Below are 16,974 nucleotides of genomic sequence, written 5' to 3' on the forward strand. Positions count from 1 at the left end.
CTGGGCTTTGGGTAGCGGGGGTTGAGTGGTGGTGGGGGAGGAGGATGAGGAAGGGAGGAGGAGGAGGAGGAGGAGGAGGAGGAGGAGGAGGAGGGGGGGGATCAAAGTCATCCTGTCGTTTGTTTCCCACTGCCCTACTTTCCTCTGCTGCACCGCTCTAACACATTAGACCATGTGGGCCACTGGCCTACAGCACCGACGTGTGCATGTGTGTGTTTACTGTGCATACACTTATACACACTATTACATGTGTGTTTATTTGTGAGTGTGACAGAGATTTCTAGACGTGTGTGTGTGTGTGTGTGTGTGTGTGTGTGTGTGTGTGTGTGTCCCTGAGGGGGAGAGGAGTGAGGCAGGCTGGGAGGTAAACTCTTGGTCTTTATTGACTGCAGGGAAGCTGATTTCCTGCCAGTTTGCCTGACTGCTCACCTGACGGCGTCTCTGGCTGACTCCTGCCTGCTTATCCATCTGCAGTCCTGCGTGCTGCCTCCTCCACCGACTGTTTACCTGTTACAGCGACGTCCACCCGCCTCTGTGACTCCCTGCTTAATAAATAAAACTGAAACGTATGCAAAGTTTTCAACATTCGGGTGTAACTTTGTGTGTTAAGTCAAAGCAGTTTTGTGATTGAGCTCGGAGTTAGTGAGGAAGAACGTGATATATAAATAAATATTAAAATAAAGCACACACTGCTCCCTGGTAGCCCCACTGGGTAAGAAGCATGTCACATCTGTCTTTCTTGACCTTTCTTGCATTCGTTCCCCTTTTTTCTCTCTGTCTGTCTCTTCTTGTTTCTTTCCATCTCTCTGCTGTCGCTATCTAATAAAAGGCAAAAAATGCCCCCAAGTTATTTAAAATAAATAAAAGAAGGATGTGTTGTTGTTTGACAGACAAGAGGCAACAACACAGAGAAAAACTAAAAGAAAAGTGGTAATATTCAATATTCAATTCTGTAATGCAGATATTAAAAAAGTGGAGTGTTGTGGCTTCTCCTCCTGATTCATATTAATATTCCAGCAGCAGTGTTTTAAATTGGTTGTAAATATGCGACTGTTCTCCTGGACAGACCAGACAAAACGTACATTAATACAATCTAACCAAGACAAGAGTGATTAAGCTTCTCTTATTGTCACTAAAGGACCAGTTGAAATGAAAACTTCTCCAGTACATGACTTCATCATCACTATAATTACCATATATACAAAACATCATAATCAAACACACAATACTAATAAGAGAAACGTCGATCCAGACCGTCGAATCTTTTCATGTTATCACAGAAAATCTACTTTTTTATCTCAAACCATCAGTAGAAAAGTTCAAGTTCTGTATCTAGACTAGTATTTCAAGACACCGTGTGTTTACATCATTTCCATTTTTTTTAACATTTATGAATAATCCCAAAACAAAGACAAAGATCATTTATACACTGAAGTCAATTCATCCGTTTATGAGCAAAATTTCCAACAGTTTCCCCAAAAAAACAGTTTTTCATTTGAAAACAAAAACGATCCAGTAAACTCAAAACTAAAGCAGCAACAATTAGTCGATTAACTGATTTAGTTACCAAATATTAAACTGATAACTGATGATAATTTTGACTCGTTTTTTAAGACGAGAATTTCCAAATTCTACTAAATCCAGCTTCTCCAATGAATGAATGTTTTGTAGTTTCTCCAGTCCTCTAAGACAATAAGCTGAATATCTTTTGGGTTGTGGACAAAACATTTGAGGACATTTTTCACTATTTTCTGACTTTTTACGGACCGAACAACTAATCTATTAATCGAGAAAACAATCAACAGATTGATCGATAATGAAAATAATCATTAGCTGCAGCCTTATTAAAAACAAAAACTGAAGGGCAGCGTGTCACAAACTTGGGAAACATCATTCAAGTGTTTATATATATATATATATAATTGCATGATGATGAAAATGAATATTGTTTTTGTAAATAATGCCATTTAGAGGAAGTGTACAGAAAATCAGCGGACCTACAACAGAGCCTAGTGGAACACCACGTGGTTAAACATAATAATCAGCAACAGTCGAATAAGATCTGCAGCTGAGATCACCGTGAACCCGCCATGAGTCCGTCTTCATAAACCGCCTGCTTGTCACTCTTATACTGACACCATTTCCTGATTGTTCTGCTCTGAGCAGAATATATAATCAGCTATCTGTCTTTATTGTCTGCCTTTGTTGCTGATGAAGGATATAGATGGAGATAAAAAAAACACCGGGTGACGACGTTCTTTTCTTGTGACAAACGCGTTCACGGCGCAGATATCTGCGATCCCGGTTAAAGTCTTATTTGGGATTAGCTGTGTGTACGGCTCCGTATTCCAGATAATACCACGAGATCCTGCATATATTATTCAGTTTTTTCTTGTAATAGAGATTATCCGGCTTATTGTAAATGGGACATCTTCCGACTGGAAACGTTCAAAAATGACAGCAAAAGATTACGATGTGCATCTAAGAGGAGAAAAGTGGCAGAATGAATGAGAAGACAAAATTCACCACAAGCAGTAAATTGCTGAATAAGAAAGTCATCTTCAGAGACCGACACCCCCCCCCCCCCCCCACCTCCCCTCCACCCCCTTATGTGATCTACTCAGAATACAGAGCGAAGGGCTGAAAGCTTGTCTATTAAATGATGGATGGATAGAGACAGAAAAGGAGAGGAGAGGAGAGGAGATGAGAGGAGACGAGAGGAGCGAAGGAGACGAGAGGTACGCGGGGATGTCAGGATGAGAGTCCACTAATCTGTTTGACCCGCTGTCTCTGTCTCTCTCCCTCTATCTCCCCCTTGTCACTCCCTCCATTAGAAAGAAAAAGAGGGGAGGCAAGTTTTACTGGAATCTCTGAAACATCGGTAATCGCAGACGATGTCAAGCTGAGTATGTCAGCTAATCAATATATTGGACTATCTATCCCCCCCTCCCCACCTCCTCCCGCCATTTTGTTCTCCTTGTTTCCTCGCACTCCTTCCTACACATCCCTCTTGTCCTCTCTCTCCATTCCCCTCTCAACCCTCTCCACTGCTTTTTCCTGCCCTCTCTTCATTTCATTCCCGTGCGGAGAGGACCTCCATCTTCTGACGAGCCCTCTTTATCGCTAACCCCTTTCTACGGAGCGAGAGGCTCCAGGAAAAGGAGGCCTGGCACTCTGCTCCGCTCGACAGTAGACGGGAGCCTCTCGGGCGGGGGGTGGAGGGGTGGGGGGGGTCAAGGGATCGGAGGGGATCTGATGTTTCTCTGGAGCTTCGGGCGGGGGATGAGAGGACGCTCGCTGGCCGGGATTGAGAGGCAGTGGAGGGGCCACTTCTAAAGAGCGTGGCCCCTTAGAGACAGAGTGATGTGGAGAGGAGTAGACACACACACACACACACACACACACACACACACACACACACACACACACACACACACAAACACACACACACGCAGCCTCTCAGGATATAAGCTTCATGAAATGAATCTAATGCAAGTGCGAGCAGATCTGGTGACCCAGCTCGCCTGCTGGCCAGTATGAGTTCTGTCCAAGGTTGGATCCTATAGCGTTAGCTGAATAAATTCACAGTGACAGCTCGAGTCAAGGTTAGCCTCGATGCACGGCAACGGTTTGCCGCTAGCAAGCAATAGAAGTATTTATCCAGCTTCATGTGGTGTAGAAAGTAGGGACATGCAGAGGGCCAAGTATTTGTATTTGTATCTGTATTTGTTAAGGCAGCAAAATTATTTGTATTCGATTAAAAATCCTGTTTTTGTTTTTATTATGCTTGTGTGTCAGTAGCTCCAGGACTGATGTCCAAATTAGGAAATGTGCGTCATGTAGCAGGTGGATGTGACTCCCCTCGTTAAGACCAGCTGATAGACGTAACAGCGGAGCAGAGGAGAGACACTGAGACAGAGTTTTTCTTCCTGAAAACAAATCATTTTAAAAATATTTGTATGAAACAAATATTCGTAAGAAACCCACCAACTGTGCTTTGCCGAATAACATATTTGTATTCGGACACACCCCTAGTAGAAATACAACAAATACAAATACAAATAACCAGAACTAACATACATTTTGCCATTAAAACTATGTTAAAGTGTTCCCACATGATTACATATGGATCATTCTTGTCATTTATCATAAAATGCAACAAAAAAACCTGAAACTTTGCTCGTAGTGAGGTAGCGATGCATTCGATAACCTCCCGGTCAGACACACGGCTCATCAGACTGCAGGACGGCTGGCTATTTTACTTTCAACACTCATTTTTCCTGAACTCATCGGTCGGGGCCACGAGCCGCAGGTTTCAAACTGCCTGGTCTGAAGCGTCATACAGTAAGAGCTTTTCACTTCAGCTGTCACTATTAAGTTGAGTGGAGCAGAAAAGAAGAAAAGCGAGGTGGCGGTCAGAAGCTCTTAAAAGTGATTTAGTAGCTGCTTTCTGAGCTGGACATGTGTGTGTGTGTGTGTGTGTATGTGTGTGTGTGTGTGTGTGTGTGTGTGTGTGTGTGTGTGTGGACCATCTGCTGTGCTGAAATGAGCTGCCTACTCCAGTTAAATGCCCTGACAGCTTGCTGGTTAGGAAAAAACACCCACCTGATATTAACTCTAGGAGTCAGATCAACCACAAGCTCTTTGGCTGCGTGTTCAAACCGAAGCAGCAGCAGCAGCAGCTCCTCCATCTCCTCGCTGTCAGAGGAAAAGAGCCGCCGCCGCCGCCGCCGCCAGTTCCCCCACTGCGCGCTCTGAGAGTTTAGTGGGCTTTAAAACACTGGGGGGCAGGGGTGGGGGAGGGGGGGGAAGACAGCGATAAAAGTTAAAAAATATTACAGCTTTTACTTTAAAGAGTGCTGCACTTAAAACAGGTTTCACCAAGTGTCATAGCAACAGTGACCGGCGCTGCTCTCAGGCACCTTTTTCAGAAGAGAGGCGGTCATTTTACAGCACTACTGAAAAGACGTCGTTTAGAAAGAACAAGTCCTCTTATACTCGCCAGAACAGATTTAAGTTAATGGCCTTTGAATGATTCGACGGCCTCGACTGGTGAATCTTTAGGACTTCAAAAACTGGCAGGTTGATTCGGACCGTATCTCACAGGAAGCTCATGTTTTAATCTGAACATAAATCCAAAAACAATATCTAAGGCTTTGCTTTATTTTTCACAAATTCATTTTTAGTTTTGAACATTTCCCCCTCATCCTTTAAATCCATTTTTTTCTGATCCAGCCTCGGCAGGTGACCCAACACCAGCGTGTTTCTACGTTCTCCGCTCCGGTACATTAGAGGAATAACAGGACGACTGTGCTGCCTGCTGCTGTCTTGTTTCTTGGATTGGAGTCTAATTGAGCAGGAAAAGGCACTTCAAACTCTCTGCCTCTCAAGCTCCTCTTGAGTGTTGTGGCATTTGGACGCCTACAACCTCTCCTCCTGGCTTCTATATGAGGTGTAGGGGAACGCTGACCTTTTAATGACAAGGCCTTATACACTCCGCCACCTACTGTAGATCTGTAGGCTGGAGAGATTCATCATCATCATTGTCGCTCCAGACGACGGAGCTGCAGAAACCTCTGAGTGCATGTGACAAAATAAAATAAAGTAATAAAAGGACAGATAAACATTTATTAAAAACATTAGACTGTTATGTAAAATACATTAAGTGCAAAGTATGTTAAAGTATAATTGGCTTGCTCCAGTTATTGCACACTGTTGCCAGTCTGAGCTGCAGTGTTTCTGTATCTCCTTCCAAACGGAGAGAGGTTGAACAGGTGCTGTAGCCACACACACACACACACACACACACACACACACACACACACACACACACACACACACACACACTCCGTCCCTCCACCCTCCATCCATCCATGATGCAACCGAACCATCTCATCTCCAGTCATTTTATCTCATGCCAGTGTCTTTCTTTCAACGTCTTTCACCAGCTTTCTTCCTCCCCCCCCAGCCACCCCCACTCCCCCTCTCTGCTCCATCTCTCTTCATCCTCCCCCCCCTCCTCCTCCTCCTCCTCCTCCTCCTCCTCCTCCTCCCTCCTCACCTCCTTCATATGGTTTTTCTTTCAGTCTATTCTTGATTTCCATTCAGTCTCTGTGAAACGTCAAAATACACCTGATGCTCCTTTTTTCCTCTCATCCTCCAACTTACATGTTTGTGACTTCACATCACTGATTGATCTGTGATTCAGTCTGTATCTGATGTGACCATATGTGCTAATAATGTGAAAGAAGAGGAAAACCTTTGTTAGATAATATTTAGTTGGTTTTTAGTTGGGAGCTACATCATAGAAATGCAGATAGAAACATGTGATTTAAGTCACTTCTACCATAGTATAAAGTTTCACCAGATATAATCTACAGTATGTATGGGGGCTTCATAGCTGCATCAGTTACTGCTGCTGATGGTTGACCTGCAGATGTTCTGACACCAGTTTTTAGACAATGTGGTTTTGCCAAATGAGAGATAACCGTCAGAAATCCCCCAGTTACAACAAATCCTCCAATCTGAGTAAAATACATCATTTATTTATTATATATTAGTGTTTTCTGATTTGCTATCACTATTTTAAAACCTTTACAGATTACATTACAAAATGACTCCTGTTTCTAATCTGCTGCTGCTACAGTTAAAGTTTATTTAGGCAGAAAATCTACCAGCAGCTCTCCTCTTTACAAGGTTTTGATGCACTTTAACAACAGAGTTTTTGTTCCCTAATTACAAGTAAGACTGAACAGTTATTCCTATTTGATTTGTTCATATTTACAGTCTGTATGATATAACAAGGATGCAGCACAAACACTGAATCCAGTTTCAAAGTGGTAAACTGGTGAAAATGTCCGATTAAGCTGAAAAACATGATGACAAATTACAAAAAAAAGTATGTTTATGGCTTTGATGATTTGAATCATCAGTTGAGAAGTCAAATCACTGCACGTCTCATCGTTCACAAACTGAGCCTCTGAAGTCTCGGCTCTCTGTTAGTGAAGTCTGATAACCTACTTCTGAACCCAACGTTAGCGTGACTTCCTCTACTGACAGCGCTGTCAGCAGACACACAGGAGAGACGCTCCATGCTACAGCAGGATTTTATAACTTTTATTAACTACTACCAGGCACTTTCTCTGACTGTGTGAAAATCGGATGTTTTTATATCACATTAAGGAGTCTTAAAGGTAAAACATCATGTGAGGTGTTATATGAACATTTATTCATTTAGAGCAGACACTTTTGTCCAAAGCCACACATGAGGAAGGTGTAATCCAGGCGACAGTACATGAACATCAAGGAGATAAAGTGCTTTAACACTCAGCTCCACCTGACAAAGGTGCCACAAGACTTGCAGGTGCATGAAGTAACATACGAGTGTCTAGAAGATTCAGATTTATGAGTTTAGTGAGGGGCAACTGATGTGCAGGTGTGCTGAACTGTTCTGTAACTGTGAGGCTATGAATAATATATTTCTCATAATTGTAGATGAGGTGTATTAAAGAAAAAACATTAGTAATAATATTGAGTATATGCAGTAAAGTTTGGTCACATCTTCCCATCGACTTGAATGAGAAACATGTTCACAGGAAGTGATGTGTTTACTGGTTCTGTTTAACCCAAAAAAAGAAAGAACTGGATGTAAAAGTCGACGGAAACATGACACCACAGCACCCGATGCTCACTAAATGATAATAATAATAATAAAAAGAGAATCTGCAGAATCTCGTTTCTCCTCTTCACCTTCATCGCTTTCATTCCTCCTGCTCTCATTTCATCATCTCTCATCCCTCAGCAGAAGCACCGGAGGAGCAGCAGAGACACAAAGATCTTGATGGAGATTGGTCAGAACATTTACTCCCACCTGGTGCTGAACCGTCAACTCCGCTCACATCAGCGCACACGCACACGCACACGCACGCACACACACACACACACACACACACACACACACACACACACACACACACACACACACACACACACACACACACACACACCTGGGCTTGTTTCCCTATTGTCTTTGCTCAGTAACAGCTTAAAGCAGAAGCAGAGCAACACACACACACACACACACACACAGTGACTCAGTATTGGATACAGTGCATTACAGTACCATTCAAATATACATGGCAAGGGCTCACACACACACACACACACACACACACACACACACACACAAATACACACACAGCCCACTTGTTACAGTGGCAGGTAATTGCTGCATCCTTGCAGCATTAGGAAACAATACGATTGTCTTATGGCTGCAGAGGGAGGAAGAGAGAGAGCAAAGTAGTGTGTGTGTGTGTGTGTGTATGTGTGTGTGTGTGTGTGTGTGTGTGTGTATGTGTGTGTGTGTGTGTGTGTGTGTGTGTTTGTGTAGTATGAGATGGTAGAAGTGATAGAAAGAGAGAGGAAGAGGAAACAAAGAGGTCTACATCCGGAACCTCGAAATAAAATTTGATGGTCTTTCCAAAAAACCAGCTCAACCAGTCAGAGAGCTTCTATAACCATCATAATCTCATCATTTTAATCCCTTCAGGCTTGTTATTGCTGTTTTCTCAAAGATCAAACAGTCCACTGCTAATGGGCTGAAAAAAACAAAACAAAACCAGCATCTGATAAACTGAATGTGCATTAAAACCACACACACACACACACACACACACACACACACACACACACACACACAATCTGCTGCTCGAGCCTCGTCTGTAACATCATCTTATACATAAACCTCCTTCACTTTCCACAGTCTCTGATATTTCCTGCGTAGGAAACGTTTCTCAAAATTCAGGAATATTTGAGGAATGACAGTAACAGTGATGGAGAGATAAAGTGATCTAAGTTATTGTGCATCATTCAGGTACAAAAACCATACTGTTAATGCTGATGTCTGTCAGAATTAAAGCTTGATTTTTGTGTTATGGTTATGCTTTAACACAAGTCTGTGCCACTTTTTGCACTTTTGAAGCAGCCATATTTGACTGAAAGCAGATACATCACGAAGAGGCCGTTTCAAAGCTTTGCCCTCGACTGACCAAGACTTCCTGCACAACTCAGATGTTAATCCTGCTCGCCTTCTCAACTGGGAGCGGCTCAAATCCATATTCAGGTATTTACAAAAAGACCAGATTTCCCACTGACCCTGTTGCTTCTAGTCATAAAGATAAAGTTAAAGATATAAAATATGGCCCCGTTTACACCTGGTGTTAACATGAGTCTCCACATGAGTGACCACTTGTGATCAGATCTCACCTCCCTGCTCTACATGCAAATAAACACGGACATCATTTCCGTTTTCAAGACCAAATTCGTTCGTTATTAAAGCTGTTCGACTTGTTTGATAACAGGATAAATATTCCGCGTCGGGAGAGAGAGAGAAAGAGATGCAGTGATCTCCTCGCAGCTGCATCTCTCCATTCAGAGACACTGTGAGCATTTAAGCATAAGACACAGCAGCATAACTTCATTGATTATTTAAATCTCCGACACGCTGACAGCATCGGTCAGGATCTAATGTTAATTAATGTTCTGTGTTCTTCTACACATCCAGTAGGTCAGCTGTTACACACACACAGTCCAGGTTCATGGTGTTTGGAGTAAAGCAGCCGTCCTGATAAATCCTGAGCTCATCATGTTGAGCAACAAAACTAAAAACTGTTGTTATCAGTTTGACGCCTGTATTTAGAGCTGCTGTCCACTTGTGATCGCATCACCCCAGACGGATGTTAATGCCAGGTGTAAACAGGGCCATGGTGTCTCTCCATGTTTTCTCTTTCATTTTACTAAAAAGTATAAATAAAGATATATTTTTACATCTGTGTTTCTCTCCTCCTATCATTTGGCATCACTTGAAAACTCTGAAGGTAATTTGAGGAATGAAGCAGATTTCCTCTTCAAATCCGACCCAGCAGCTCGCGATGTAAGACACCGTGTTTATGCTGGAAGAGGCTAATTATGCCTCATTATCTGATGTTAAGATGCTGCTCAGTAACCTCTAAATTAATTTTGAAGATAATGGATCCATTATGCTTTGAAAAAAAATCTCTAATCTCAAAAAAAAAACAAACATAATCTGTTCTTCTTATTTCCTGAAGAGCAATATTTTCATTCGACAGCAGCGGCAGCGTATGAAAGGATGAGCAGTTCCTTACCGTCGTCCTCCTTGCTGTGTGTGTTCTGGGGACTGTGGCGCATCCTCTCTCCTCGGCTCTGCGGGCTCAGGTCAGACGCTGCTCCCAGATCGGCCGCTAGCCATGTGGGCTCGCTCATCTCTGCCTCCTCCTCGCTGCTCAGAGAACTGTCATCCTGTCCAGAGGAGACGAAACACACACGTTTGAGTGTATTCTTTATATTTATCACACTGTATCAGAGCTGCTGATTCTCTATAGATCAATAGGATTATAGAGTCAAATTAGACCAACAATAGTTGATATTAAAGGCGTTTAGCTTGTATTGATCCACAGAGAAATGCAATGGATACAACAGTCCAGCAGCAGGGAGAGAACGTGGTGATATTTAGGTTAAAACAGGGTGAAAAAGTTAGAGAGTGCACAACAATTACTGGTAATATCTGTTTCTATCGTTCTCAACATTCACAAATGTCGAGTCTTTCACAGTTTGTGTTCTTGTCATGATAAAACATCTTTAAAGGCTTTCAGAAGAATGCAAGATGGAGAACAGCTGGAGATAAGTTTACCCGCCAACTGAGGACGCATCGGACGCTAAACTTGAATTCACAAATGTGAATCTTCAAGATTCATTGCAAGAACGAAGCATCAAATCTCAGCAACTCTTACATCAACATCAAGCTCACAAACCGTCTCCATAAGGACCTGATTATCACCAATCAATCAGTTCATTTAACTGGTAACAATCAATCAAATAGATCATAAGTTTAAGTGTAATGTTTTGTGAATGAATGCTGCATATGTTGACATCATGTGACTTGTGTAGATGATGACAGAAGAAGTGTTGAAGAGATGTTTCCTCACTAGCAGAGGTGTTGTAAGAGAGTAACGGTGGTGTGAAGCATCATCATCATCATCACTGAGCAAACTGTTTTATTTAAGTCAACATGACATGAAGAAGACTACGTCAGCCTTTGCAAACAGAAGATATTTTCTCTTCTCAGCATGTAGTTCCTTGTAAATCCATCCAAACTGAGATTAACCACTTTCTCATAAATGAAATTGTGTTTACCTGCTGTTTTAAGCCATTTTAAATCTCTTTATTTACCGCTTCACTGGTGTCAGGAGCCACGACAGCTGCTCCGCCAGTTTAACCCAAACATCAGAGGAAACAAGAAACAAGCGAGACAAACGGCAAATCAAACACAAGATGTCAACCGCTGCTGCTGCTGCTCCGTGTGCAGCACCTGCAGGCCTCGCTGCTAGCAAAAACATCACACTGAGATGTTTTTCCTCTCAACTCTGTGCCGTCTGCCTCCTAACTCAAAGACTCCGGGAATCTGAAATGCAACTCTTCCTGTGGGAAACAAGATTTTTTTTTTTTCCCCCAGTAAAAAGCTACAAAACTCTGACATTTACATCAGAAGAGAGATAACACTGTTTCTCTACATGAAAATGTGACAAGTGGGAAACTCCAGAGAAGACTTAACAAGATCAGGTTTTGATCTAGTTGGAGCAAATTAAGATGAGTGTCTGTGCATTAAAATATAACATATAAGAGAAGAAAATGAGAGACGCCAAACCATTCTAGGAACTATGTGGAACCAGAGGAACTAAATTAGGTACTAAAAGTCCTTTTCGTGAATTCCTGTTTGCGTTTTCCACCTCATCTAAGCAGCAACCTCCGAGGCTGAAAAATGAACCAATGCGGAAGTGCCAAAAACCTGCATTCTCTCTAATGGCCATCAGGGGGCGACTCTACTGGCTGCAAAAAGAAGTCTGATTGTAGGGAAGTCTATGAGAAAACGACCTTACTTCAATACAGCATGATGTTCATTGTGTAAATTATGGTCCCATTTAATTTAAATTTGATGATAAAGCAGCGTGTGCTTTAGGGCGTGGCTACGTTGTGATTGACAAGTCGCCACCACAGCGATGACGTAGCTGCTGCTATTTCACAGCATGTTTTCAGTTCAGTAAAGTTAATCGTAACATTGTGGTCGCCTAAAAAAGACTTTGGTTCAGCGTTTGGTTGTAATAAAAGACCCATCAATGAGTCGGATGATCAGTTTTTCCGGTTAGTACAATTTGTTTTAATGGTTTTTGGCCTGTTTTTCGCTAGTGGAAATGAGCATTAGCATTAGCATTATCACTGTTAACCATGGATTGTATATACACCTAGCTAACCAAGCTAGCAGCTAGCGCTTTGGTCAGCTCCACCCTCTCGTTCAAATATGGTCACTTCTGGCTCCAAAAATCAAACATGGTGACGGCCAAATTCAAGATGGCGACGGCAATATCCAAGATGGCGACGGTCAAATCGCTACACTCGAGGCTTCAAAACGGCAGTTGGCAAACCAATGGGTGACGTCACGGTGTGTACGTCCATATTGTTTTTACAGTCTACAGCTGTATCTGAAGAACAGTGAAGATCAGGCATTTGACATGTGAACACACAGAGGAAACAACAACACAGAGTGATGCTGTTGTTTTCCGGAGATATGATGTTAATAGATGTAAAGGAGACCTGCAGAAGAAAACTCCGAGCGACTGTACGATCTGCTGAGAGTTTAATGGTTATTCATGTCCACTTTAGAACATAACCTCAATGAAACAATCTGATTGTTCACTCAGTTATTTCTCCCAGCCGCTGCTCCCTCTCTCTCTCTCTCTCTCTCTCTCTCTTATCTTGCTTTTTTTCTCAACTAGTCAGCCGACAACAAAGCTGAACTTTGCTTTTAACATCAATATAAAGCAAAAAATGTCCACCCCTCGTTCTAATATTGATGCTGTACTTCCTTTTTTTGTGTGTGAAGCTTCATAAGTTGCAGCCAACCAATCAGTGACATTCAGTCCTGTAAATGTATATCATATCATTTATGGATGTCACGGTGGTGCAGTGCAGCTTGGGCACGCATACGTTCTCTTCTTATGCTGCGGCTTCTTCCCACAGACCAGAAACATGCAGGTTGGGTTAATTGGTGACTCTAAATTGCCCAAAGGTGTGAATGTGAGTGTGAATGGTTGTCTGTCCTCTATATTAAATGTTAGCCCTGTGATTGACTGGCTCCAGCTCCCACACAACCCTCTAGAGGATAAGCGGTAAAGAAAACGGATGGATGGATGGATGGACGGACGGACGGACGGACGGACGGATGGATGGATGGACGGACTGTCATATAGGAATTAATTTCAGTCCCTGGTTCCTCTGGTTAAAACTCTCTATAACAGACAGAAGTGGAGTTCCTGGTCAGTTCAGAGATCGGTCAAAGTCTGAGCTGTCACATAAAGCATGTTGTGAGCTACAGCTAACATCTGTATATCTGTTAAATTGGCTGTTTTAGGTGAATAAACACAGACTATAAATAAAGTAGAGGGTGAAAATTTGCTTCACGTTAAAAAAACCCATTTCTGTTTATCCCTGGTCTTTCAAACACACACACACACACACACACACACACACACACACACACACCAGTAAGGCTGTTATTACCTGCAGTTTCAGTAATGAGGTCTTAATGCTACAACTGCCTTTTATTACACACACACACACACACACACACACGAGCACACAAACACATGCAAACACTGAACAGAAGGAAGAAAAAAGACTTCAGTGACACCTGAGCTAAGATGCTAACCGGTCTCTTCCTGTTACTGATGTTGCTAGAAACAAAGTTTTTACAGACAGGTAAACAACAACAACACCCTCGATGACACAAAACAAGACAAAACAACAACAAACAAGCCTAACAAGAGATATTCCCAGGTCAGATTTTCTGCTTATTTTACATTTTACATGTCATCCTTCACTCTGAGCGGGAGTACGATGCATAATTCAAGAGTCTTCACATGACGGTGAGAAAATATTCTGCTAATAATGAGAGCTGCTCTGCAGCGGGAAGAAAACATCGACCTGAACGAAACAAAAAGAAACAGACTCGCATATAAAAGCAAAATATGTGTTTTCACTCTGGGATTTCTCTTATTTCTATGGCCTACATATATGTAAGTATTTATATTTAATCATAAAGTCTATACACTTTATTTCTACTGTAGAACATGAAACATTATACTTAGAAAATGACCGTCAGTGCAGTGAAATGAACAACAGGAACCAATCTGAACACAAACTGTCTGCTCTGCTCTCTAAGTGGCACTAGAGGATCATGGGAGTTTGGATGGGGAGGTGTGCAAGGAACTCTGGGAGGTCATCAAGTTCACGGAGAGGTTTGTGGGTAGGGTAGAGTTAGATAAAGCCTAATCTTTTCCCCTGAACACTCACTTCCAGATTTAAAATAAGAAGCTTTTGTTTTCAAATGAGTTTCAGCGTGCAGAGTAGAAACAGCAACGTTGATTATTTATTATTATTTTACTGACACACAGACACACAAACTGGGAGAAATCTGTTATCATGCAGCCTAAAATAGTCTGGTTTATTTGCTAATGTGCAGTTTTTTGGTGTTTTCCTCCCTGACGTGCTGTAAGAGTAAAGACATCTGTATTTCCTTTTTCTATTTCTTCCAAATTGACAACTGTTCTGCTTCTGTAAACATGAAACACGTCCCTCAGCGTGCAGTGAATTAATTCTCCCCAGAGACAGAATCATCATAGATGTCTCACAGTGAAAATGGAAAAGCTTTCACAAAACTGGGTATACGCTGAACATCAATCAGCGATCAGACGGGCGAGACGGACAGTTATTTATAGGAAATATCTGTCGATATTTGGTGATAATTTGACGGTGAAACCAACAGAGATGCTCAGATAAACGCTGGCAGATGTGTGGCTGATATTCAGCAGATTCATCTATAATTATCTTTTAACCTGAAACTGGCATCTTAGAACAGCTGGCAACACATTCGACCCAAGAAAACATCTGTGATCATGAGTATTAAGAAATACTTTCTACTTTTTTATTACCCCTTATAAACATCTGATTAGCATGATCATAAACTAGCATGAATCAAACCACATCTCTCGTGTTTTGCTCTTTAAATTAACAGAAAATCTTCATCTGCGCTCTTTAAAAGTCACTTAAAAAGGTGAAGCACTACAGGGGATTCCATAGTTTCCATTTAAAGAAGAAGAAAAAAGCCTTTTATATACTGTATGCTGTACACACACACACACAACTATCTGTACAGCTCCTGCAGTGAGTCTATGTGGCAGCATTGACCCATATCTGTCCATTAAAGAGCGTTCTCAGAGGAGGAGTTTCCCCGGGCTCGTCGCTCTGGATTAGCCTCCTCGCTGCAGCTGGGCAGGCAATAAACGGGAAGCATCCATGTAGTTCTGGAGACAGTCGAGCTGCTCAAAGAGCTGTGTCATTAAAATCAGAAAGGCTGCTTCAATCCAGAGCGAAAGCAGTCACTGGTGTCACCCACCTACCCCTCGACGCATCGTAGAGCTGCGTCATCACGTGGTGCGTTTTTGCTTGTTTGTGGGGCCACAATTCATATCTGCAACACACATCTGACACCATGTATGAACTGACAAGAGGACAATGTGTCTGTGCAGAGTAACTAAGAGAAGTCACATCTACTGTTAGTCTCATTCAACTCCATCTGCTGAGGAAAACTGTCTAATATGATCAAAAGCTCCAGAACAGCCTCCGTGTCAGCTGCTGTTTCCAACATAAAGCAGGCACACACTGGCTAAGCTAACATCAGTGAGAAGTCATTAAACAACTACTCCTCTGACGTATCATTGCACTCCTATAACTGATATGACTCACAATGGACAGAATCAAAGAGATTCATGCATTCTTTTTCCTTGTCAAAACCTGGCGCCTACATTACCCACAATGCAACCCGACCACCAACAGTTTGGACAGAGATACAGTTGCGTAGCAGCTAACGTAGCCTGGAGCTGCTAGCCTCCGGCAGAGATGAGGAGCGGTAACCTCGCCGCTCCCGGATTGTTTTGACTTTTCAAACTTGTAGTCGTCAGCCCCCCTAGCCGACGCCGACTCGAGTGACATCACTTGAGGCAATTTAACAGATTTCACACGGCTCTCTCTGGAGAGATACAAAGGCTTTATACAACTTCAACATACACAGCGGTACTCGCCTAGTCCAGTAAACATACTTTGATGTGTAAAATCCTTTAAAGTGTTCACAGGGATGGAAATCTACAAATCCATGACAAGTGGGAAACTCCGTCTGCTGAAGCACATTGTGTAATACGACAGAAAGCTCTAAAACAGATACTGAGTGGACTTTATGGTGAGTTTATTTAGTAACTATCATCCAAACTCATTCCTTTCAAACTCATTTGCCTTATAATAATGACTGAATGTCATTTCCCCAGATTCAAAGTTAACTCTTTGATATTTTTTAGCTTTTCTTTCCACTCTTGCATAGATATCACTGCTGCTCTGTTGCTAAGATTACTTTTACTGTTGCCTCATAACACTTGATCTTATCAGTTACTATGTGCAGGTTATTTATGTTTATGACCTTAATGTATTGTGCCGTCTGCTTCCTGGCGGGTTTCACGCTGGAATGTTTGGTTTGTCGTTGATAAATGATTAAATCCATGAGGAGACGAGTAAATGTCCAGACAAACTTAAATAAAACTATTCATCCATACTTTTTTTTTTTTTAATTTTACGTTTCATTTGTTCGCACACCATTTTTTTGCAGTACCTCATGCGGAAAAAAAGTGCGTCTGATTGAAGCTCAGAAAAGCTTCCAGTTTCATGACAACTTTGTTAACTGATTGACATTCACATGCCTCAGAGTAATTTTATCACACACACAGCTGTGTGGAGCAGATCAAAAATAAAAAGACGGCATCTGAATACAGCTTTATTGCTGCTCACTGAATATGA

The 16,974-nt window shown here is 42.1% G+C and overlaps 1 protein-coding gene across 8 annotated transcripts in view; it reads right to left on the reverse strand.

Annotated features, from left to right (window-relative positions):
• Window positions 1–16,974, reverse strand: part of LOC137185110 (nucleolar protein 4-like) — a 195,389-nt gene that overhangs the window by 63,413 nt on the left and 115,002 nt on the right. For all 8 annotated transcript variants that reach the window (XM_067593367.1, XM_067593366.1, XM_067593364.1 and 5 more), the window contains one exon: window positions 10,164–10,317. In XM_067593367.1, the coding sequence (XP_067449468.1) occupies window positions 10,164–10,317 (154 nt within the window). The remainder of the gene's footprint in view (window positions 1–10,163; window positions 10,318–16,974) is intronic.

The sequence above is a fragment of the Thunnus thynnus genome, chromosome 6 (genome assembly GCF_963924715.1).
Source record: "Thunnus thynnus chromosome 6, fThuThy2.1, whole genome shotgun sequence".
In the NCBI taxonomy this organism is placed as follows: Eukaryota; Metazoa; Chordata; class Actinopteri; order Scombriformes; family Scombridae; genus Thunnus; species Thunnus thynnus.